The sequence below is a fragment of the Brachyistius frenatus genome, unplaced genomic scaffold (assembly GCF_029030835.1).
Source record: "Brachyistius frenatus isolate BFR_SWC_R1_liver_20210118 unplaced genomic scaffold, ASM2903083v1 Contig_7, whole genome shotgun sequence".
In the NCBI taxonomy this organism is placed as follows: Eukaryota; Metazoa; Chordata; class Actinopteri; family Embiotocidae; genus Brachyistius; species Brachyistius frenatus.
In genome coordinates, this window is record NW_027210606.1 from 1,792,004 (window position 1) to 1,817,178 (window position 25,175).

At 40.2% G+C, this 25,175-nt stretch overlaps 1 protein-coding gene across 1 annotated transcript in view; it reads right to left on the minus strand.

Moving 5' to 3' along the window:
* The window catches only part of LOC138615727 (voltage-dependent T-type calcium channel subunit alpha-1I), a 230,881-nt gene that overhangs the window by 161,939 nt on the left and 43,767 nt on the right, over positions 1–25,175 (minus strand). Inside the window, exon 2 of the mRNA XM_069689510.1 lies at positions 9,610–10,033. Coding sequence (XP_069545611.1) covers positions 9,610–10,019 — 410 coding nt within the window. The 5' untranslated portion in view covers positions 10,020–10,033. The remainder of the gene's footprint in view (positions 1–9,609; positions 10,034–25,175) is intronic.

The window sequence follows — 25,175 nt, forward strand, 5'->3', positions numbered from 1 at the left end:
CATCACAGGATCTCATACTAGTTCGATGTGCTCGGAAAACCACCAATAAAAGAAGCCCAGACGTCTTAATCAAATGCCCAAACCATCCCAAATGGCCTCCATTCAACACGAAGAAGCAGCAGATCCCTCCGGCAGTCTGATCTGCTTACCTTATTTCTCAGGCAATCATGACACCATGATGAAAATCAATCTTTAGCTTTGTGTCAGCTCACCATGCTAGCGAAACTAGGGCTCCATGTGGAGCCAGATCTGGGAGGAGAGCACTTTGCACCAATGGGGCCCAGTGAGGCAAAGCCTGAAAAAAATAGCAGTTGCCACCCTGTGAGCCCACCACCATCGGGGAGCGGTTCAATATATGCATGATTGGAGGGTTGGCCGATCTCCACTAATGGAGCCTCTACCTCTAATATTATACTTTTATGAACAATTTATGAACAAAACCAAAACATATATTAAACTAGTCCTTTTTGTTGAAAGAGGAATGCAACGAGGGAACGTGCTCTGGTGGCCAAGAATTGTTCAGCAAAAAAAAAAAAAAAATACCATTAGACGTCATTAAAAACAACACCTGCAGCCACTGCCAAGTAATTAATTTAGCAATTAAAATCATTTTGTTTAGCAGACATCTTGTAAAGTTTAGCTGCATTAATCCAATAATTATTCAATCACACCACACTGAGGATATTAACAGCAATCCCAGAACTGTCAGTTCACATTAAACTTAGCTGACTCTCCGTTTCTAAATGCAGGGCATAAAAAAAAGCCAACATGAGCTAAGATCATTACTCAACCTGATGCATGTGACCATCGAGACACAGACGCACACACACACAGCTGAAATGTAATTATCTGTAGGTATGCATAATGTTGAAGCTCATATAATTTCAGGGGCAGAGTTTTGTCTAAAAGGCCCATTATAGATAGCAGGGGTCATTAAACAGCTGCTACTCGGTAAAACATTCAACCATCAGACGTGGTATCACCAACGACGTAACTGTAGCACACCAGAGCCCAGAATCTGTTGGGGACCCATGTAGAACCTCAGGGCAGGTTCTTTAAAGCACAAACTGTGTTAGTCTGTGTTTACGTTTGGGAACATTTCTGCATGGATCTCCCCGAATAGTTATCGATAGCCTTCATACCACCTTAGCCCCTTGTGCACTTTTGGTTTTGAGTCATTCTGCGTCTTATTCTGTGTCTTCATTGAAGTGTACTAAAGCTGCATGTTTCATTTAAAATAAGTATAATTTGTACCCATCATTTAGACTTAGACACGTTTTAATGTTGTTGATTTATTCCCAAAGGTTACAAAGGAAGAAGGCATGCTGGGAAATGATAATTTGGTTAACTTCAATACCTGCCGTTTGTTATATGTTGTGTGTGTGTGTGTGTGTGTGTGTGCAGTGTTTAAGGCAAGGGGAGGGGACCAAGGGAAATATTTGGGGTACCGCATGACCATTCTCTCAATGCCTTTTTATTTATTTGAATTAACCCTTCATTAAATAAAAACAAAAACAAAGCACAAACTTTGGAAGTTTCCGTGTGTGTGTGTATGAGTCTTGAGATACGAGTTTGTGTGAAAGAGTGTGTGTATGTGCAATAATGCCAGTGGCACAGGGGGCCATATGTGTTGGTCCAGAGGAGATTGAAAGTGAATTGGAAACTATTAATCTGACCTTCCCTTCCTATCAGAGTTGGTTTGGAGCAGAATATATAGTGACTCCTCATGCTGGGTTTCTCTTCACGTAGCCCGCTTCTCTTTATCGCTCCTGTCCTTCCTCCTTTTCACATAACACATACATGTTTAGATGTGGAGAGCGACACTTTAAATCTCAGGTTTTTGAAATGATCCCCATTACTCCCTTCCACCCATGCTGATCTGATTATTCCTTCTCTACGTGAATGAACTTGCTGTCTCTGCTTGAGAGCTGGTTAACGTGATATTTGCAGCTCTATTCCCACTTTCAGCCCAGCATCAGTGGAATCTCACCGATATGGATGGAATGACATACTCCCTGATGGAAACAGCTTTGTTGCACAAAGTAGGGAAGCAGAGCCACAGACCGTGACGTGTTTGCCTTGACGTTTCATTCCTTATGCAACTTTGCAGTCAATTCACCGTGGGAAATGTACCATTTATTAAAAATAAATAGCAGTTTCTTCTGGATGGTGAAGCTGTTGGCAGCACATCAGTCTCAAAATGTAACACTCAGCTCAAACTAAAGGTTTTCTCTAAACTATTTTTTTGTTAGTTTACAAGTGCTCCCCAACCACCACTTTCAATGGAATACAGCAAGACTGAATACCTTTGGGTAGTAATACCTTTTAGATTCAGTAAGGGATGGCCTTTGTTGTAACAAAGTGAATAGCTGCATATACAAAAATAGTGCCTGATTGAAACAATTTGGCCTTTTTTTTACCTCAAACAAAATGTGTTTAATTCTGCCAAATCTAGGCTGGTTACTGCACCCAAATTCACTACCTGAGTATATGGGTCTATAAAAACAAAAACTGCAACAAATTCAACTTTTACACTGAGCTGGCTGTGTTGGGACACCTACAGCAGCGGAAGGAATAATACGGCAGTCCTGTGATGAACCTTACTTTAATGCAGGTTTTTGTTTGTTTGTAGTAGAAGAGTTTCTTTCAACTGTTGATGTAACTTATGTTGCCTTACTTTAAGAGGTGTTTCGAAAATGTTGTCGAGCCTCATTGATATTCTATAAACTGGAAATATTCACCTTCTGTACAAGAGCTCTGTTTTTGCACACAAACAGCTGCGGACACGTTTTTTTTGTCTATCTTTCCCTCAAAGACAAAAATATATATTTTGGGTTTTCATTATTGTCGATGGCCGACAGAGAAAAAGACCCCGGCAGTCATACTAAAACAAGCAGGTGAGCAACGCATACACCTTCCAGCCAGAGTAAGCAACAAAAAAGTGATGTGCGAATGAAAGACATCAGGTAAACGAAAGACAAATGTGTCCAACAGCAATTTGGAATAAGTGCGGGGCGACAAAAGTTTGATCTGTCTATTATTATGGATTGCCAGAGGCGTTCTTTTCTTAATGTTGTCTGTCAACTATCCCAATCTGCTGCACTGACAGCCTCTCTCTGTATCTGCAAAATGATTTCACGCAATGGAAACTACAAATGATTTTGTGTCTAGAAGGGAAAGGGCGAGGAAGAGTGACTGACACAGAAGGGTGGGAGAGGGAGGGGGAGCTGAGCCAGCAGCTACCACACAACTCCTGAAGCCCTGATAACATGACTTTCTTATTTCCTTAAAACACTGAGGCTACTTCCTCCCACACTCTTTTATTCTTCTTTCCATTAGCTCTACCACTTGAATGTTATCGATTGTATGGGTGTCCATTTGACCTTTCTTACGATGAAAACTACTTCATTTTTGTTGGAGTGCCCTCAAATTTCCCTCACAGCTCCCTGCTGCTCACTCAACTGCAAAGTTACATTTTCAATTCCCACCCGTGTCTCTGGAGCTGCACCGACTATTCCTAACCTCCTCCGTCTGCCTGTCAGAGAGACTGAAGAAAGATGGAAAGCTTGAAATATGAAAGCAGGCTTTGTGTCCAAATGCAAAACATCCGTGAAGTAAGAATTTCCATTTGATTAAACTTCTGTGATTTCACAAACTGTGTAGGGACACTGCACTTTTGTTTTCTATATAATTTATTAAGAATTCCACCAAAGCATTTAAAACTCCCGTCGGCCCACTACTGGATACCGTATGGATGTCTCGCCTGGACGTGAAAGGCACACGCATGTATCAGAATCAGTTTCATTAGCCAGGTAGGTTCACAGTGAGGGAGCGACCCCATCACTGACCGCCTGAGGAACGTTCAGACACACCCGCGGTTCATTCTCACTCCATCCAGATTACCACGTCGGGACCCGGGAACTTCACAGTTATTCGGCTGCCAGTAGATTATTAAGGTGCACACTTGGTAGTTGGAGCATAACTTTACACCGCTGGTCACCTACTGTCAGTCGGCTTTCCTCTCAGCCTGTTCCCGGGGCTTCCCATTCAAACTGAGGCAGAGGCCAATCAGTATGCGACGGTCACAATTTATTCAGAATACAATTGTTAATCATAAAGACAGAAAGTCTGAGAGGTATTTGTTGGGCTCAGTGAAGGGAAAATGGATTTGTTTTCGGTTTTGTTTTTTGCAGTAAGCAGACAAATCATAACCTCTGGGTTAAGATATTTGCTTTATTGTATGTATTATTATAATTAATCAGCATGATGGGAGGGGCTTATTACATTTAAAGGAGCCTCCTGAGGATGGAGGGTCAGCGTGGGCCAAGTTATAAAGAAGATAACAGCTACTTTGTTTGAGACACTGTTGACTTTTGAAACTTTTTGGTTTGGAAATGGTTTTATTTTTATTTTTAGCAAACATTTTTGTTGTTCGTTGGTCCCTTTTTCTACTTGTAAATATATATTTTTGCCACCAATCTGCACTTCTGGGAGACAAGCACAATAAAGGTCACCATCTCTCTACCTGTGACTACACCATGTTTTGTGTTATCTGAGGGCCTCAGGCTGAACCCCATCACATTCACACATAAAAGGAATTTGACTCCAGTTGTAATGTGCGCTTAATGTATATGGACAGAAAAGGACATGAATAGACTTATACACAGCTAAAATGTACATATGACAACTGATCAGGGTTGAAGAGGGAGATCATATGACAAAGTACCAAGAGCAGGAAAGTCCTTGAAAGAAGATGAGGACGGTTGGACATAGCAAACACAGGACTTTCTCCCTGGAGAACCAGTGTTCAAGTATGTGAAAAAGAGTCAACATGAATTTGTTTTGATTAATTAACTTAATAAAGTCACTTACCTAAGATATATTGTGTATGCAACATATGTAAAGTAATTTACATGACGTACATAACATTACTTATGTAAACATACTTCGTTCTTATATAAATAATTTCCTTATCCTAACCAATTGGTCTTCAGTGCCTAAACCTAATTTTCACACCTGTACGAGTCAAAACATGGCTGACGGATGTACTGTGATACACTTTGGCCAGATACCAGGATGAGTTGAAAAAGAGGCAAATGCACTGTTATGTCTTTAATTGTCCAATTTCTATAAAACAAAAATTTGAACCAACTGGTGTCTTGTGCATTTAAAACACATTTCAAATGGAGACTTTGGCTTGTGACTTGTAACTACTAACCAGCGCAGATTGCACCTGCAGATCCTAAATTTGAGGAAAATGACAACTAATACCAATGATGGCCTAAACGTTAAAGTAAAGCCAAGGCTATACACATCTGAAAATAGCCAAATTGGAAGGAGATGTAATGTTTTTATACAGAAAAAGTCCCCAAAGACTTGGGACATAATATGTTGATTAACATTTAAGACAAGCCACAAGTTTTCCCTAACCTTAACCAAAATACTTGTTGACGTTTTTGTATGCCCTCCATCCACCTCAACCACCATCTACTGTAGCAGGTTGGTTCATAAATGTAGCACTTCATCCCTTCAAACTAAAATATTGCAATTGAACATAATCCATTCAGTGATTAGAGTTCTCATCAAAATGTAAATGGAAAAATACTTTAGTTTAATATGTATTTATTTTGCAGGATACAGGCTTGAATTTTTGCCAATATCCTCTCTGAGTAAAACGAAGGACATCAACACGCACACGCTGACAAGTTGAAGCAGTGGCCTGGATGTATTTATACGCACAAAGAGGTATTTACTTGCGGATCAATCCACTGCACCACTCAATCTGAACACACAATGTGAGAAAGTGGACTTGGTCAATACAAGTCCTTTCATGGCAACACACACACGTCAACACAATACACACACACATGCCTGTATTCACTTATACTTCCTTTCATTCTGTTGGAGTGACTTCATTGAATGCCGAGAGACGGTGAAGTGAAGTCCAGCAGCTTTGTTAAAGACACACTTACAGAGTATATGAGAACACATTCAGTGAATCAGAAGAACTTCCAAGCAATTCAAGCAAAACAAACACGGCAATAGGAATATATATGTCAACAATCTAAGAATAATCTAATACCGTTTCCAGTTTAACAGTGGATTATTTTAGAGCAAAGTGAGGCGCATGGTTCTAATACGGCTAATCATAGACGTGTTTTGGGCATAATGTGATATAAATCAAGTGTCATCTCCCATTCTCTTTAAAAGCACAGTGCACCTTGGTCGATTGCTATTATAATGGGAGATATTTATCAAGTACTAGGAAAACATGTTCTATGTAAAGGGAGCATATCTACCTCATGGAGATTGAGCTGATTGATGTATATACTAATAATCTCCAAATTGTAATATTTTCATTTTTAATGCTTTGCATTTTTGTGCATTGCTTGGTGTCCTTATATGTGTACAGACATTGTACATATACATACATATACTACTCCACCACTGACTTAAGACCAGGTTGTTGTTGATCAATTGCCAAATAATTTTCAGCTGCCTCAAGATGGCAATGGGTAACCACTGCACCTGACCGCACCTTACTTTAAAACCAACACGCCCATGGGTGCTAAGATGGTCGTAAGAACAATTGCTCTTTAAAAAACCTGGGAAGAAGCTGTTTACATGAAAATGCCTTTGCTTGGGTTTGGCGCCGCTTGTCTCCGTTTTGTGCCGGGTGTCAGATGGAACCCTAAAAGTTGATAGACAAACTCCTTTTTCAGAGTATCAAGGCTACAGATCTCACCACCACAATGCAATCATACATGATTCTTAGATGAAAATAGACACTGTTGCAGTTCACAGATCCTGACCAGTAGATCTAAACAAGCATGGACATGATTCCATTAGAGTAAACCTGTTAACTCTTTAGCTGGCAAAACCTCCCACAGTTAGCGAAAAAGCTGTAAAACAGCCAAAACAGCAAATGTTATAAACACTATACCACACTGAGTTTGTTCTTATCACATTCATGTTTTTTTTTACAAAAAGCTGAGATAAACAACCATCTGATGAGGGTATATCTCTCTTTCAGATGAATCTATTACTTGTATGTGTGATCAACATAATTGCACTGCAGGACTGTAACAGAACCTGTGTTTTTTTCCTGGCTGTCTATACACGGCAAGCTTAGTCAAGTGGAGAAAATTATACTTAATTCATTTGTGAGCTTTACAAAGTAACGAGTGACAGTAACAACACTGGAATACAACAAACACTTGAAAAGAAATTGCAGGAAAGAGAACCCAAAGAGACAAAATTTGTTTTTTTTTCCTCTGACTGATTTTCCTTCGGGACATGTTTTCATTTAAACCTTAATAAATGTCTTGCCTACCAAGCAACTCCAACTTTATTTCCATTTGGTTATAGATTCAAGTCAGACGCAGACAGAAGCTGACGTGGCCTTCATAATGAGACCGTAAGAAGGCAGGATGTCTACAAACATTGCTTTGAATTTGTGTTACTCTGTCAGAAAACACTTTGAACATTTTCTGAGCAGTGGCAACAGCGGCCTCTGTGGCCACATATGGTAATTACAGAATTCCAGTGCATTCAATTCTGCTTCACGACTGCATGTGTGAGTGGATAAACCCAACAGAAGCAGGTCTCAGGGCCAGCGTGGGAATGCCTTTACTTTGCCTTTACACGGGGGGGGGGGGGGGGGGCTGGAGCCTATACCATCTCACTTTGGGTGAAGGCAGGGTACAACCTGGACAGGTCGTCAGTCCATCACACGGCCAACACTTATTGACAGACGGAAAGACCATTCACACCGAAGGACAATTTGTAGAACCACCAATTGACCTGAGGTGCATGTTTTTGGACGGTGGGAGGAAGCCGGAGTACCCGGAGAGAACCCACGTAGGCACACGGAGAACATGCAAACTCCACACAGAAAAGCTCAGACCCGAATTTGAACCCAGAACGTTTTTGCTGTGAGGCGACAAAGCTAACCACTGCACCACTTCCTGCTGCAAAAATAAGGACTTTAAATGCTTTTGAATAATATTATTCATTACATAGGCCTAATGTATAAGCAAAAAACAAATGCAGTCTCTTATAACCTGGAGGTGTCTACAAAATAAAATGAATATTCATCATTCCCATGATAAGACCTCGTTTCCTGGTTAGGTACGCGGTTTGTTTTGGCGGTGAGCAGAGCCTTGCTGATTGTAAATGAGGGATTATTTTAGTAAATGAAGCAAGTTTTTTGGGGGGAAAAGCTACTTCGTGCCTTTATGCTTTTAGCAGAGCGTCTGTTGATGAAGATGCTTGAACGTGCATTAATTATTGTGAGAAATAATAATAATAATCATGTTTGAACATGGAGAATGGTGCTGGAAAAACCAGTGCAAAGGTCAAGATCCGTTCCTCTTTGTGCTGGGCTTCAGTTCCCTTTCAGTCATGTCCACAGACTGATTAAGAGGGGTGACTACGCGCAGCATGTGGGCACCAGGTCTGGTGTATAATGCTGCGGTACAGGAGTATCTGACCGCTGAGATCCTGAATCTGCCAGTGACAACAAGACCAGGACCATCTCCTGTTTCCTACAGCTAGCCATCCTCAGCAACAAGAAGCTTAACAAGCTGCTGCTGGTGAAGCATGCATTTCTCTGAGATCTGCTGCATAGTGCAAGAACAGGCACCGGGGCACGAAGTGGGAATAAAAGAGGCGCCCCTCTCAGCAAGTGAGTGTACCATCAAAATGATTTGGAATCTTGTCTTTTATGGTGAAAGAGTTAAATTACGGTGCTTTGGAAGAAAAATGCTGTTTCTTTTTTTCCTCTGTCTCCACTTCACTGACTGTTAAGTAGTCAGTCAGCTCTCTGCACTTCCACACACTCATTCTTACTTTTTACACTCAGCAGTGTTACTCCAGATATGCAATATAAACGGTGTTTGGGGAGTCTGTGTGTGAGTCACACATCACCACACTGTAAGTGTTGCTCTTAAGAAGTTTGATAAGCTGTCTCCGCTCGAACACGCCATGTGTTTAACAATACACAAATCCGCTAAAATACACACTCACTACACAAATACACAAAGATTCAGGATGATGTGAAGTGTGTCACATGCAAGCATGGGGAATGTAGCCTGTAACTGCTAAATGAAGATAAAGATACATGTATTGTCATTACCTCAAACTTCTGGTTGAAGACCATGGTAGGGGAAACAATGAATCTCTGTACGAGAACAAATCCCTCGGCTACAACTGCATTATTTGTTTGTGCTATCCTACTTTTATTTGCCCGCCACCGTGGCTAGTAGGTTGGGCAAATTCACCAGCTTCTACACAAATGCCAGGTGGCAATTTCCAACCCTGAATTGTGAGTCTGGCCCATGATGTTTTTGATGCTCCACAATGTCAGGTGAAGTCAATGAAATGTGCCTAAAGAGAAATGTGACTACTCAGAACTGGAGCTGTGGTGAACTTGTCAGGTGAGTTGAAATATCAAAAAGTCAAGGTTTGTGTGAGTTTGAAGGAAAAGATAGCGCTCTATTAATCATTTCTTTAAAGCCTAGAAATGGAAGTATACTGAGTGTTGGTGGATTAAGTTATGATAATCCATACATTTTTACTGTCATCATTCTCATGCAGTTTAAAGGATATGGGCTGGTGACCATGCGGATGCACCAGCTGCGGGGAAAGGTTGTCTGCTTTAGGCAGAAGAAGACCACAGGCACCAGCTCAGGATAAGGCACGACCAGCACACTCGTATCACTGCTGCCATCGTCATCGTCATCATCATCTTCATCATCCCCCTCACACTCAACCTCCTCCTCCCTCTCAATCCTCTCTTCCTGAATAACCCCTTCTTCTTCTATTTCCTCCTCTTTCGCCTCCTTTTTCTTGGGACATGGCCGGTGGTACGGGGAGGGCCTGCAGGAGGACGAGGAAGTGACGGCATCACCGCTGTCACACCTGGCTACGGCTGTCGTCACCCGAGAGATTGTTGCCGCTGACGATGTCGTCGCTATTGATGTTGAAACACCAGGGCCCTCCTCCTCCTCGCTCGTCATGGCCACCCAACAGTCTGGGAGACAAACAGAACAGGCAGACAAAGAACTCACGTTACATATCAGTTCATAAACAGCTCTTGGATTGGGATAAACAACACTGAACACACTGTCACCATTAAGAAGAAAAAACAAAAAAAGGCACATAAAATGAATGTCATCTTTTTATCATTTATAGAAAAATTAGGGTATATTTGTAGAGCAAAAACATGCCAACAGATACTTTTCCATGATCAATGGCGTTATGGGAAGATCAATGTTAGCAAACTAAATGTAGGTGTTGGATGTCAAACCAAGGTCCATCATGTTTGAGTCACACACTTCTATGAATGTGAGTACATCAATATTCCACTGTCTATATTCTAAAATGACATTTTTGAGTAAAATAACTGAATCTTTTCTTCTATGTTCTCTTTTTACTTGGGGAAAAAAAAGGAATCATTTAAGCTGATGTGTTAAAAGTGGGATAGATAGCTTACAGTTTGACTATTTCAGCATTTAAAAGTCCTATATTGTGTATATTTAGATTATCATGTCTTTTTTTAGTACAATACAGGTCTACATGCTATATGAAAACTGTGAAAGTGACAAAACACTCAGTCCACTCGAAAATGTTCACAGCCTAATTCAGCAACTGTGCTGTTTGTACTTCTGTGAGTTTGTGATGTCACAAACTAAAGCTTATATTTAATATTTCCTCCCTCAGCGCAGCCAACCTTTTATGTGGAAGTAAAAATGAGAGGTTATTCCATCATGCTGGCAAGCACCATAAAGAAATGCTGCAGTTGGCCCAGGCGTACATAACTCCGAAAAGAGTCAGCCAATCAAAGGAGAAGGTCATTGAGAACAATGCGCCTTAAAAACAGAGACACAAAAACTAATTTTAAACATATGTTTTTCAAATTCTGATCAAGAGAAAGAGGAAAAGACAAAACGTCCAATGAGAGTATGTGAAAGTCAAAGCCAGCAAACTGCTGAAGGGTTGGCAAGAGGAATAAAGAAGTGAGGAAAGAGTGAGTGAGTAAAGAGGGTTCAGTGGTTTAGTCAGAGGCTTACTGTTGAGAGGAATCAATACTGTGTAGCCTGACAGCGAATAGAGCGAGCAGGAATCCTGATATGACTGAGTGGCACCTGCCCATGGATTTCCATTGAGTGAGCAGTGTGTACGATTCACAATGAAAGCTGCAGAAAGCTCCACTGTAGTCATAAACATGTTTCCAGAGGTTCTTAAGGTAGACTGTGTTGATCTCAGGTTGGTTTTCAGAGTAATTCTATGACTATGATTATGATTGTGAATCTGTGAACCCTGTCGGGAAATTAGGCTGCTGCAACAGAATGAAAGGATCCCTGCAAGGAGAGGAGACGATGAACATAGCGAGAACATAAAAACAAGCAATTAACATATAGAGGAAATTAAAACAAAAATAAATCTGTACAAAAACAGACTAGAAAAACAGTTGTGGATTTGTGTAACCATATGTTGCTGACAAAACGAGTTAAGCATTAATTAACAGCCTTATTAAACCTCTACAAATTATTGTTGTGCTGTGCAGTGCTATATTAGAATTAGCACATAACGCACTAAAAATGTGGTTGTCTTTCTGAATTGCTTTTTTTCTCAAACAAGTGCTTACTTCAATTGAGACAACTATACTGCATTTTTTTTGTACTACAAATTTGATGCAATTTGATGTTTAAAGATACAAATTACCTAATTATAGGTGCATTAATTTGCATTAATTTCCAGTACAGATATCTGAAGATTGGATAAAGCCAGGTTACACATTTTTGTTTTATTTTGTTGGTAGTCAAAGGTTTTTACAGAGGGAATTACTGGCATCTCTTTTTTTTTAATCACTCTATAGATAATAAAATGCTGTCAACAGCCATAAAAAAGAAAAAAAAATCTGCTTATGTTTTATAAATCAGGCGATTAATAATATATGAATAAACCTCTCTGTAAAAAAAACTTCAGAGTATAGATGTGATTGAAACTGAAAAGGTTTCTGTGAATTCTAAATGGAGATTTCTGGCTCAGAGTATTAGGAAAAACTCATTTTGAGAAATCGGCCTTCAAAGATGTATTATAAAATGAAAGGGCCTTTTCTGAAAATACGTTTTTCTCTTTCTCTGAGCCAGAACTCTGTACTTCAGTGGCACTTACATAAACCTAATTTTCAGAATTCGATTCCCATCTATATTGTGAAGGTTTTTACTGAAGGGTTTGTTCATACATTATTCATATTCATTCATTCATTCATATTACATTTTATATATGCTACCTTTTGGTGAATTTCAAAAAAGAAGTTACAGGCGCAAATGCATTAAAAGAAACACCAAGATGTTTATTTTTTTACTTTTCTTTCCACTAGTCTTGAAGGGAACACACAAAATAGCCCAAAATGTAAAAAAATGTAAAAAGATCAGTGCACTAAAACAACAATGTCTTGGCCTGCAGTGTCTCGTTTTTTCCTATTGGTCATCCACACATAGGGTCCACAAGAGTGGGTCTGCAGTTGGACCCTTCTATACTGCAGTTATGCAAAGCAATAATGTGTTTAGCACCACCACCGGTAAAAGCTGCGCTAAAACACTACTGTAAAATTTAAAGTCACGACCATGAAATGCCAGAAATGGTTATTTCACTTAAAAAGTTATTCAACAATAAGGTCCTTAGTGTGACAACCTTCCTTCAATTATCATTAATGCCATGCTATGGACAGACAAATACCTCCTAGGTGGTATTAATGTTTTATTTCTGTTGTGTTTTGACAGAGAGCCCCAGATATGATGTTTATTACCTTTAGTTTTTCAGAGTCCTCGGTCAGAAACACAAATATTTCTTAAAAACCTACCTCAACAATCACAAGGGTGCAATATAAAACAAAACAGAGGATGGCTGACCGCAGAGTGTTAAGTTACCCTGCCAGAAACCACTGCATTTGCTGCCCGTGGGCAGAACTTACACACAGACAGGGGTGCTTTTTGGCTAGAGCATGAGTAATAACCCTTGTGCTCAAAGAAAGTGCATCTGAACAGCCCTTCTCTAATAAAAGCTCCTTTAAAATGCAAAGTGCAGGAGTCTGTGACATATTTACTGCTCATTAGGGCCAGAGGAACGGGCTTAGCTGCTGCTTACTGTCTGCAGAATCACACATCTTCGGCTTTCCTGTGATGTTTGCAGCTGGTGTGAATTGTTCTTTACAACATAACTAAGGTTATTTGTGTTGTGAATGTGTCCAAAAGTTTCAAACTTCGGCCTCAGTTGAAAGACTTTAACAAGAGAGATTGTTCCGTGTGTAGCTAGTTTCTGGATCAGTGCATGATTTGGTTTTACATAGATTTTTATCGTCTGCCTGTTTGCTGACCACTGACTGGTGCATACAGTGTCACAAACACTTCCATGAAGCTGAAAGTTACCCTGGACATATTGTTTGTCAACCCAAGGCATCAAATACTGCTATGCTGTAACAGCCATCTGGTGTTTCAGAGAAAGGCACAAAGAGTCTCAGTGTTATGGGCCAAATAAACACGTGGTTAGGATTAAGAAAACATCATGGTTTGGGTTCAAATAAATAATTGTAATTACTTTAATTTTACGTCACGCTAGTTACTTTACGTATGTTATGTGAATTAAGTACGGTGTGTAAGAAACTTAATAATGTTACTTCCTGTAAAAGAGACCTATGTTGAGTTTTGTTTCCTCACTGACATAAACACTGGTCTCCCAGGTTCCACGTCTCCAAGGTAAAATTATTGGTTCCGTCCAACCACTCACAACTTCCTTCCTACTTGCCCTTTGTCACTCTGCACACTGTTACATGACTTCCTTCAACCTGGGTGGTCACGGTGCTGACGCCAAAGGGCACTTTGTGCGTTTCTCTCTGACACCAAAGGCTTAGACCAAACAGCAGTATTTGACGTCCTGGGAATGAGAACATAGCCTGGTATTTCCAAACCCAAATCCAGTTTGTGAACTGATAGGGTTGGAGCAGCATTTAACCAATCGGAAATGACCATTACACACCGTTTGTTGCTTGCCAAAAGTCTACCACCATCACCACTACCGTTGTTGAAACTACTGCAAAGGTATCACACTCAGCCACCCCCAGTAGTCACTGATTGAGCTGTCCTTAGAATGGCAGAGAAAAAAAAGGCACAAAGTTCAAGTGGGGTTAAATTTTCATTCAATGGTCAATGGTTCTACAGGTGCTTGAATTAACGAGAAAGCTATCTCTGGAAACAAAAAGGATTACTTTTGAGCAGCAGTGACCTGAGAGCCGACCAGCATCCCAATCATCAGTCAGACATTAAAGATCAAATCCTACAATAATTCACCCTGAGGGGAGGTTTACGATGACATAATGTATGATGGGATATGGCTACAATTACTGTCGGCAATTGTATGAACACAAGCTTTAATAACAACCTTGAAGATACAAACAGGGTAGATTTGGTTCGATCCGCTGCAGCAACAGGTAGAACAGTGTCTCTCTAGTTATCAGTATATGAATGCATCATCTTTCAGTACTACGGTTTTATTCCTAACACATATCGACAGGTTTATATTATGTCAAAGACTATGTTAAACTATTAATCTGAATTATAAAGAAGAAGACAATACATTACCATTAGTGCCACAGCAAGTGACCCAAAACCCTAATAACTCATTCTGAAGAACAACACTGCCTGTGTGCACAGCCGACGCCAAACTAATGGTTCATGATACTGAATCATGACAATGAGTAATGGCCCTCATTTCACTGAGACAACAGACAGTTGCTGTTAAACAATGTTTACCTTTTGTTTTGCATGACTAGCCAAGCAAATTACACCTCATTGCACAGGTGGGACAAAACAATTCCTTTTCAAGTCACAAGTCTTTGTACTGAAGTGCTGTATTCTATTTGTTGAGGTCCTAACCAGTACTGTTCAGCAGTTGTAAGGCCAGTTAATATTTATAATAAGTGCAAGGAAAAGGAAAACCAACTAGTTACTTTAACATTTTACCAAATCAATGAAACATAAATGTTTTCTTTATTCCAAACCATAAAGCCCATGTATCACTTTTTTTGTGTGTGTGTGTGTGTGTGTGCCAATAAACCATTTGCCAACTCCAAAGTTAATTTCCTGCCTTTGATGTGTTAGTCTGGTACTCAGCTAAAAGGCAATAAAACATCACAGCCATCTCCAAGATGATGTTGTTAATTCTGAGTGGAATATACGCGTGATTAACGACACGTCACGTGTATATCGCAGACTTGTGCAAAGCTAAGGGTCACAATGAACACTACAACTCGTAACCTGCCAGGATAGAAGGAGGAACGGGAAACTTAAATACACACACACACACACACACACACACACACACACACACACATACTCACAAATACACACAGTGAATTATTTCATAGATAATTTTAAAAAAGAGATTTCACTTATATTTTGGATTAATTGCATTTTGAGCACCAGGTGCTGATCAAGAATTCTCAAAATAACTCCTATCACAGGCAAAAATGTAATTTACAGATGAATATCCAGTAACCCATCCATATCCAATGTTGGATTATGGTGGCAGCAGGTACGTGAGCCCAAGGTTTTCCTGCTCCTTCTGGGAGGTCCAAAGGTTTTCCCAAGATATTTGAGATAATGTAGTCTCTCCAGCAGGTTTTCGGTCTACCTCAGGGTTTACTATCAGTTGATGTGCCCAGAAAACCTCAAACAGAAGATGGCCAGGAAGTATCCTAATCAAATGCCTCAACCGGCTCAGTTCGGCACAAAAGAGCAGCGACTCCAGCGGCTTTGAGTGCTTCACTATCTGGTATCACATTGTGATAAAGTCCAATGGGCTCTCGAGAGACAGACAACAGCTCTTAACCCTGCCTAGTAGACATCTGCCTAGTAGATTTATGTCTGCAAATACAGACTGTAACACAAATTTGCAGTTTTCAACCCAATCCAAGATAATCTCTTATGATACCAACAGGATTATTTTCTCAGAGCTCATTTAGAGCCGCAGAGGAAATTTTACAACTACTTTCTCAAACTCGGGTCTTCCCCGCCAGGATCGGTGACACTAATTTTGATTGAAGTATGATCTAATGTCATCAGCCATGAAATCCCATTTTGTTGATTGTCTTTGATATAATTTTTGTGGCATTCTTGTCACAAGTTTCTTGTTGAAAAAGTGTATTTTTACAGGTGTTGTTTTCCACATCCGTCAAGCTATTAAGATTGTTAGATTGTATTACAATTGCCAAATTATTCAATATGTGTAATACAAATTGTTGTTTGGTGACTGAAAGTTCAACCTGCCTTTTTCTCCCGAGGAAAAAAAACGTTCTTTTTGATACCCAAAATGCTTAAAATAGTAATGGTTTATTACCTTAAACGTATGTCTTGCCTCATGTTTTAATCCTCAGTTTAACCAACAATCCTCTCCTGCATCAAAGGAGGCTAAACATTTTACTGCTACCGGTCAGTTCCAGCCTCAAGTCGCCCAACAGGAAGCCACCCAGCACGAGAGCACTTTTATAGCAATTTCCTGAAAGGTGATGTTAACCCCAGAACACCTCACATTACCTCAGAGACAAAATGAGCTTGAGGAGGTGAGACACACAGCAAAGAGCTGACAAAAAAGGGCCACAAAAGCAATGAGTGGATATGAACACACACGCAAAGACAAGCGCATATGCATACACAGTTCCTGGTCAATACTAGCATCGAGCGCTAACACTTTGGCATGGAAATAACCGCAGACAACCCACATAACCACATACTGACATACCTACACACACACACACACACACACACACACACACACACACACACACACACACACACACACACACACACACACACTGTTGGAAGCAAATAGCTAGTTGTTTTGATGTGACACAGTCCCTCATTAGCGAGCTCTAGACCGTGCTGAATGCTTAATGGCCCGTAGACCGACTTAGAAACGGGCACACACACACACACACACACACACACACACACACACACACACACACACACACACACACACACACACACACACACACACACACACACACACACACACACATAGTCTATTGATTGATACTTCATTTTAGAATACACAAACTCATCAAGACCAAACTGTAAGGCATACATGTGTGGACAGATGAGCATGAACACACTCTAACAGACTCATTAGGACAGTCAATCGCACGCGTCCAACTGCAGCCACCACAAAGCAAACATGGACGGCTCATAATGATGCTGGCAAACTCATATGAAAGGCTTTAGCAGCCCCACCAGAGCCCGGTGCTGCTCCCACTGTCCCCCATTGACATTTCCTTCAGCTAACAAGACAAGCCGTTTGCTCATCGACTTTCCTACAGAGAAACAAACACTGACAAACGAGCACTTATCCCCATACACACCAAGCATGCATACTTGCTCGGTTCAGAAATAGATTTTTAACCCACTGAAGAAAGAGGTAAGCGATGAAGGAGCATTTACCGTCATGGGTTCAATTCCCTTCAGAGTTTTACAAGTGGAGCAGGGCACTAATATTTCTATAAAGAAGATTATACAAAATGGAATACATGTGTTTTGCCTGGGGTTTTGATCGTAACATTTTCATCTAACCTGCATTTAACAGCAATCATGAAGCTGGCAATGAGTCTTAAAAAAGCCACATGAGATTATTTGGATTTGACATGTTTCTCTAACTTGATTTGCTCTCCCATCAGTGTGAACAAGCACTGACTTCTTAATATTAAATTTACGTTTCTGATAGCTTTATCATTCTTCTTGTAACTTGTCACAAATTATCTAAACCACAGTTGTAGTGTCTCACAAATAACGTTTTTTTTTTAAGGATATCATTACTTGTTTACAAAATGCACACTTACTGTATATTCCATTTGAAATCTAAAAAGCCAGGTGCTAATGTGCACAAATGCAAACTTTTTCAGGCAATTTCCAACCAAAATATAGTCTATTTTTACTCCTAAATGGATGCCAATGGGAGTAATTGCTGGAGATGGTTTATTAATGTACTCCTTTCAGACAGTGAGGGGCATTGTGAATGCACAACTCATACATTAGGGAAATGGAGTGATTTCAATCTTAATTGTAAAACACAAAACAATGAAACAATTATACGTTCATCCATCTCTCCACTGATGCAACTGTCCCGGAGCCCGATGTAAACTGTGGGGGAATCTGTTCTAGTGCGCCATATCTGATAATCTGTAAAACACAACATAAATCTGTTTTTTGTATTAATGATGATACTGAAATTGTATTTATCTGAAATTAAAAGAAGGGAATAATGCAATCGATAATAGGAATATTAAGCACTTGATGGTCTAGGGCGTGTGGTTGGTATCTTGGGCTGCAGTGTTCCCCCTTTTAATTTCTACATATTAGCTTGATTTCTGAATTGGTGTCTTTCCTTAGGTTACAACTGAAAAAAAAACTAGCAAGGGGTGTAATAGTAACCACTGCTCAAACATCAAAGCACAGCACAGAGAGTTCAACAACCCACTTGTCACTAAAAGATGTGACCTACAGAAGAGTTGCATTCAGAGAAGAGAATCCTGAGCAAGTACGTCAACCAAGACAGGAAGAGTCACTGTGGCATTGTTCCAAAATGTCTCTTGAGATAAGTATGTTTACAGAAGTGGAACGAGAGTGATAACAGTTTAGAAAAAGGCAAAGCCACCATGATGTCAACCCACAGACGTCCGCTCCTGTGGAGCGCTTTTGAAGCTCAGTGCAATGGCTCCAGCTGTCGCAATCTTGGCAGCTCCTGACTCAGCCTTACTTCCCGTTAATCGAAAAATGGGCAAATAGATGGAGCATGGGTGGAGCTGAGGTGGTCCGAATACAGCCGTGTTGCTAAAACCTGTCAAGCAGGGTTGCTGTCTGTAAGGCTTCTGGCTAAAACCTGCAAGCAGCTAGTCGGGTGAGGCAGCTCCCACCTGACGTCCTTAATTATGTCCTTAATCAATTTAAACCATGAGATACAAACCAATCAGCAACCAGTGTTGTGGTTATGTGCCATGATGCTGAAATCCAGCTTTTCTTTTCTATATGTAGGTGCAGCTTCAGTGTACCCAGCACAAATGGTAGTCAATACCAATTGGTTAAAAGTTATTCCAAAAGTTTCAAAGTTAATCCGATGTCTACGCCTACAATGTAACTGGAAATGACTACCTATGGAGTGTACCCACATGTTCTCACAATTAATTTGAATTTTTTTTTATTTTTATTTTTTTTATTTCTGCTGCAAAATTGGGAATTTTAAGAACGCTGTCTATGGGTATTAACTTATTTTTGACCTCAAGTGGTCATTCAAGGAACTGCAACTTTTGGTACTTCCACATTGGCTTTATTTTTTTAGCCCTGTGTTTCCAGCGGCAACTGGAGCACAACCAAAAACACAACTGTATTCCAGAGGAAAGACTGAGTCTACTACAGAAAATAAATCCTGATACTGGAGACCGTATCATGAGCAAGTACGTTTTTAAAACAGAGAAGACTAAATGGGATTTACTGTGTATAGTGTTTTGCTAGATGCAAATGACTACTGAGGAATTCCTCAACAGCCGCCAGAAATTCAACAGTTTTCTCAGTGCTTTCTATCAAAGTTCCTTACAAGAGGGATTTCAGATGCTCCTTATAGTGTAAAAGATGTATATCCCCTTATAGATACATCGTGTCCATTGAAAAATCGGTCTAATTACTGAGATGTACCGAACACTCACACAATGTACTTCTTTTATCCACAGATGCTGCGCTCACTGGCTCCATTTGTGGCAGAATTAGTGTCTGTGGTTGACTAGTTTGTTGTTGGTCATATCTCAACTAACTACAGTGCATCTCTCTGCTGGATTTCCCACAAGCCTGCTGGCTTCTCTCCAATAATTTTAATTAGCTGATATCTCTATCTTTTAACACATTCAAACAGGAGAGATGCTGCTGAGGATTGAGCAGTTGTAGTTGTGCAGAGAACAGAGAACAAGTCATTTATACATAAACAGTTCTGTGTTGTCTCCACCTGAGCAACATTCTCCTTCAGATGAAACAAACACATGTGATGGCCTCTGGGCTTGTGCTATTCAAGGAGTCAGTACTACACAAGTTAGGGCTTCAATGGTTTGTTTGAAACACTTTGACTGTGTTGCTGACAATGGGGTGCTTCATACTGGATTTCTCTGTGCTTGTATGCAGGTATGCCAACTCTGTAGGTGTTGATGAGTAGTTGGCAGGATTTTGTGTAGCGACACGTGATGTATGCGTGTGGGGATGTATCTGTCTTTGTCCATTTTGACCACAACAACTCTGCCTGTGTAATCCCCCAAAACAAAACAAAAAAGTATATTTATTACTAAATTTAAGAAGCAGATTACAGTATAACGTACGAGACTGTAGAACAGGAATGTAACAGCATTAATCGGAATCAGTTACGAGAAATACAGTAAATGCATTGCAAATAAAAAGTCACAGAAAGCATTCACTTTCACTTTTACTCACTAACAGTTAACTATCCCAGGCATGTAGGCAGCACACTAGCATTAACATAGGGAAAAGGTCTACTGACTAAATTAATTTCGGATTTATAGTAGCACCCAATTGCTTCCACCTCCTTAATCGTTTTAATATTTGCTATTACTCACATGCAATGTTCTCCCTCAGAGGGCCACAGTGTGTAGGTATTATTGGAAATGACACATCCTTAAAGTGAGCTGGCATTTTCATAAGCTGAGGAAATACTCTGGTGCTCCATACATGACAGCTAACAGAATTAGCCTTTAATTGATAGGAGAGTTATCCCATAAACCTGGTGGAGACGATGAAGAAGGCCAACAAGGGTTGAGGGGGAATTCATTTGTGGAGCAGATGTTATTTATTGCCACTGTGTGGTGAGTAGGGACGGAGGGAGACAGAGGGAAGGGGAGAGAAAGTGTTAAGCATCAATAATTTAAATTTCTAATTTCTCTGCAGAGCTGATCAAGAAGCATGATAAATATCAGTGGTTGGGAAACCCTCAGAGGGTGGTCTCGAAACGTTAAACTGAATCCAACTGAAAAAGCAATATTCTTAATCTGTTACCACACACGACTCACGCTGCCAGGCTATCATATACGTGTTTGGTATTACACTGAAACTCTGTATCTCTGCATTGTAGCAGTCAGTTATTTGCCACACCCAGTTATCAAAGCCAATCATCTCCTTGCCACATGTGCTATACCAGTGTTTCTCATCAGTAACAAGCATTTTATGAGGAAATATTTTTCAATTGAATATGTAATAATAATAATAATAATAATAATAACTTTATTTATATAGCACCGTTAAAAACAGAGTTTACAAAGTGCTCTACAGAGAAGCAAAGCATAGTCATACATAACGTCAATACCGGTAAACATTTAAGAAAACAGGAGGCAAAAAATGACTAAGCTTTAAGTTAATGAATACAACAAAACCAAACAAATAACCAAACTGAGCAAATGGAATACAAAACAAACAAATAAATAAATGAATAAAATAAACAAACAAAACAGGGGAACAAAAGAACTGCATAAAATGACATAAAAGGACAACATCACTTCAAAGCAATCCTATAAAAATGGGTTTCAAGAAGTGATTTAAAAGGAGTTAATGATTCGGCAAGCCTTATCTCCTCAGGTAGGTTGTTCCAAAGTCGAGGGGCCCTAATGGCAAAAGCACGGTCACCCTTTGATTTAAGTCTCGACTTTGGAACGGCCAGAAGGGCCCCACCGGAGGATCGAAGGCTGCGAGTTGGCTCATATGGGGCTAACATTTCAATAATGTAGCTCGGGTCCAGACCGAGGCGGGCCTTAAAAGTGATCAACAAAATCTTAAAATCAATTCTAAAACCAACCGGGAGCCAGTGGAGAGAGGCCAGAACTGGAGTAATGTGATGTCGTCTGTTAAAACCAGTAAGAAGCCGAGCTGCTGCATTCTGGACTAGTTGGAGGCGGGAGGTAGATTTTTGGTTTATGCCAGAAAGGAGGGAGTTGCAGTAGTCGAGTCGAGAGAAAGAGTGCATTAATTAATTTTTCCAGGTCAGAGTGTGACAGTATGGGTTTGATTCTGGAGATGGTTCTTAATTGAAGGAAGCAGGACTGGACAATTTTTTTGATCTGTGTTTCAAAGCTTAACTGAGAGTCAAACATTACTCCCAAGTTTCTGGCAACAGGTTTTAAATAAGCAGACAGGGGACCAAGTCGACTCTTAATGAAACTGGTGTTATTGTTTGGGGAATTGAACAATATGACTTCTGATTTTGAGTTGTTGAGCTGAAGAAAGTTTTGTGCCATCCAACAGTTAATGTCAGAGAGACAATCTAAGACAGCATCCAGGCTCTTTGGGTCACCAGGGCTCAGCGGAAGGTATATCTGTGTGTCGTCTGCATAGCAATGAAAAGATACATCGTGTCGTTGGAGGATTTGGTCGAGTGGAAGTATGTAGATAGAAAATAAAATTGGACCTAAAATTGAACCTTGTGGTACACCACAGGTAATGTGTGTCGTGGAAGATGAGTAATTACCTACGGTGACCGAGTAGGTTCTTTCTAAAAGGTAAGAATAAAACCAGCTAAGTGCAGCGTCCTTGATGCCAACCCAGGTTTTGAGGCGATAGATTCAAATGGTGTGATCTACGGTGTCAAAAGCTGCACTTAGGTCTAAAAGAATTAAAACTGCACTCGCCCCCCTGTCTGCTGCTAAAAGGAGGTCAATAGTTACCTTGAGGAGGGAAGTTTCTGTGCTATGTAATGCTCTAAAACCAGACTGAAATTTCTCAAAGATGTTGTGGAACTACAGTTAATTTATCCATCAATCCGTCCATTATCTAAACCCGCTGTATCCCGAACAGGGTCACGGGATGGCTGAAGTCTATCCCAGCTCACTTTGGGCGAAGGCAGGGTACAACCAGGACAAGTCGCCAGTCCATCACAGGGCATACATAGAGACAGACAGAAACAGACTGGAAACAAACTGAATAAAATGATTGACCCTTACCTGTGTTACTCAGCTATCTAAATTGGAAAATTAAATAATTCATAAAAATGGGGACTTTTTTCATCTCCATCAAAATGGAGGCATAACTCCTGCATCAAAATGTTATTAGACCACACATAACACCACCCACATACTGTTTTTACAGTAAAATATTCCCATCCTTACAGTTGCTCTGCAGTTCAGTTGAAAGGGTTTGGTCAGAAATGAATGGTGTCTTTCAAAACCGTCTCTGCATTTCTTCTTCTTCATTATGTTCTTTACTGTATCCCTCATACACACAGTGTTGGAAGTAATGCGTTAAAAAAGCAGCACCTTACTTTATTAATTCCACTGTTGAGCTGTAATGTAAGTCATTAGTCTTTTGAATGAAATAACAAAACTGCAATTCCTTAACTTTAACCAAACTGCTAGCATGTTACTTTTGTCCAACAGTCAACTGCAGACTGCAGCTGACATGCAGCCTATTCCTTCCGGCTTCCTGCCTGCCTGACTGTGGAGGGGGAAGGAGAGTTTCTCCGGCTCCCCAGAGTCACACAGAGGATGAACAGGCTGAAGGCCTTGTACAACGGTGAGGTTAAGATTCTGAGTGGAGGGGCAGGACCAGGTGTCACCAGACGGGGACCTAACACCGGCCTCCAAGCACACCCCAGCGTTAAGTCCATCAACCCTCAGAGCAGTGCTGCCGAGAGTGCATTGCCTACATGTGAAGGTGGGAGCGAGGTCCAACCTACAGGGACGTTTTTAATGGGGACGCACTTGTTGCAAGGGAAACCACCTGCCGCACACCCCCGAAAGTGGACCGGGCAAGAGACGCTCGGCAATGTGGAGACAAATGCGAGCCCACTGCGCACCTATTGGGGCGGCAAGAAACAGTAAAATATTATAGCTATGTGGGGATTAATAAGAGAAGTAAAACAAATATTTTACAGAAACCCAAAAGTTATCTCCCAAGTAACTAATTACTTTTATATTTTTCAGTAAATTGTTTAAGAAGTAACTACTCAGTAACTTTGCGTAAATTTCACACCACTATACATACAGAGATGCTCGGTTCAGGAGATACACTACACCTTTACACCAGACCGGTGGACGCACAGAGAATTACACAGACACACACAAACAGGAACCTCATTCGCCATTGCACACGAAACACATGCTGTCATGCTGTTACTCTCCTTATCGCCCTTTACCCTCTCTCATATAGTAGATCAAGCAGTGCACACACACTGCCCTGCATGTCCTCAATTATAACCCTGCAAACACACACACAAACATGTGAAGGTCTATTTCATGCTAAGGAAATTATTCATAACCTTGTTAGGTTTGCTTATAAGGTCAGGCTACCATAACTAACACACAGTAAACTCACTGCAACACACATATACTGTATCTACTCTCTTTCCCCCAAAAAAACAAAAAACACCTGGTACACTAAGAATCTGGGACAAGTGATCCATTATTACTCCTTAACAAGTGTGCCAGCACTCGCATGATGTAGTTGTCTCATAAAGAGTAATAGCACATCTTTTCAACTATCAACTATATTCCTGCAGTAGCATTAGTCAGTTATTATAAGTGTATAGATTTTATACGCTAATCTGATATCAGCATTGATATTAAGCAGGTCAGGTGTTGGCAGTAACTTTCCCACATAACCAGATATCGTTTCCTATTTAATAGTATGCTAGAATTATGTGTGTTCATATTTATTACGTACATGAACTTAAAAACAATGTAAACAAAATGTAAAGATTTAAAAAAAAAAATGTTTTAAAAAAATCCAATATTTATAGATGGCTGCCCACCCCTAAGCCTAGTTCTGTTGGAGATTTCTTCCTCTTAAGAGGGAGTTTTTCCTTCCCTCTGTTGGAGGTATTTCGCCCTTAAAGAGGACATTTTTTTCCCCCTCCTAGCTTATGTGGGAATTGTTGAATTGTTGGGTTTCTCTGTATAATATTGTAAAGTCTTGCTGTAAGGACTTTGATGTGTTACGTGGCATTAAATAACCTGTGTTGTGATTTGGCGCTACATAAATAAAATTGAATTAAATTGAATATATCCAGTATCCAAAGAAACATATTAGAATCCAGTAGCAAAACCAAAATTTAGAACAATTCGAGATCGATGGGGAATACAA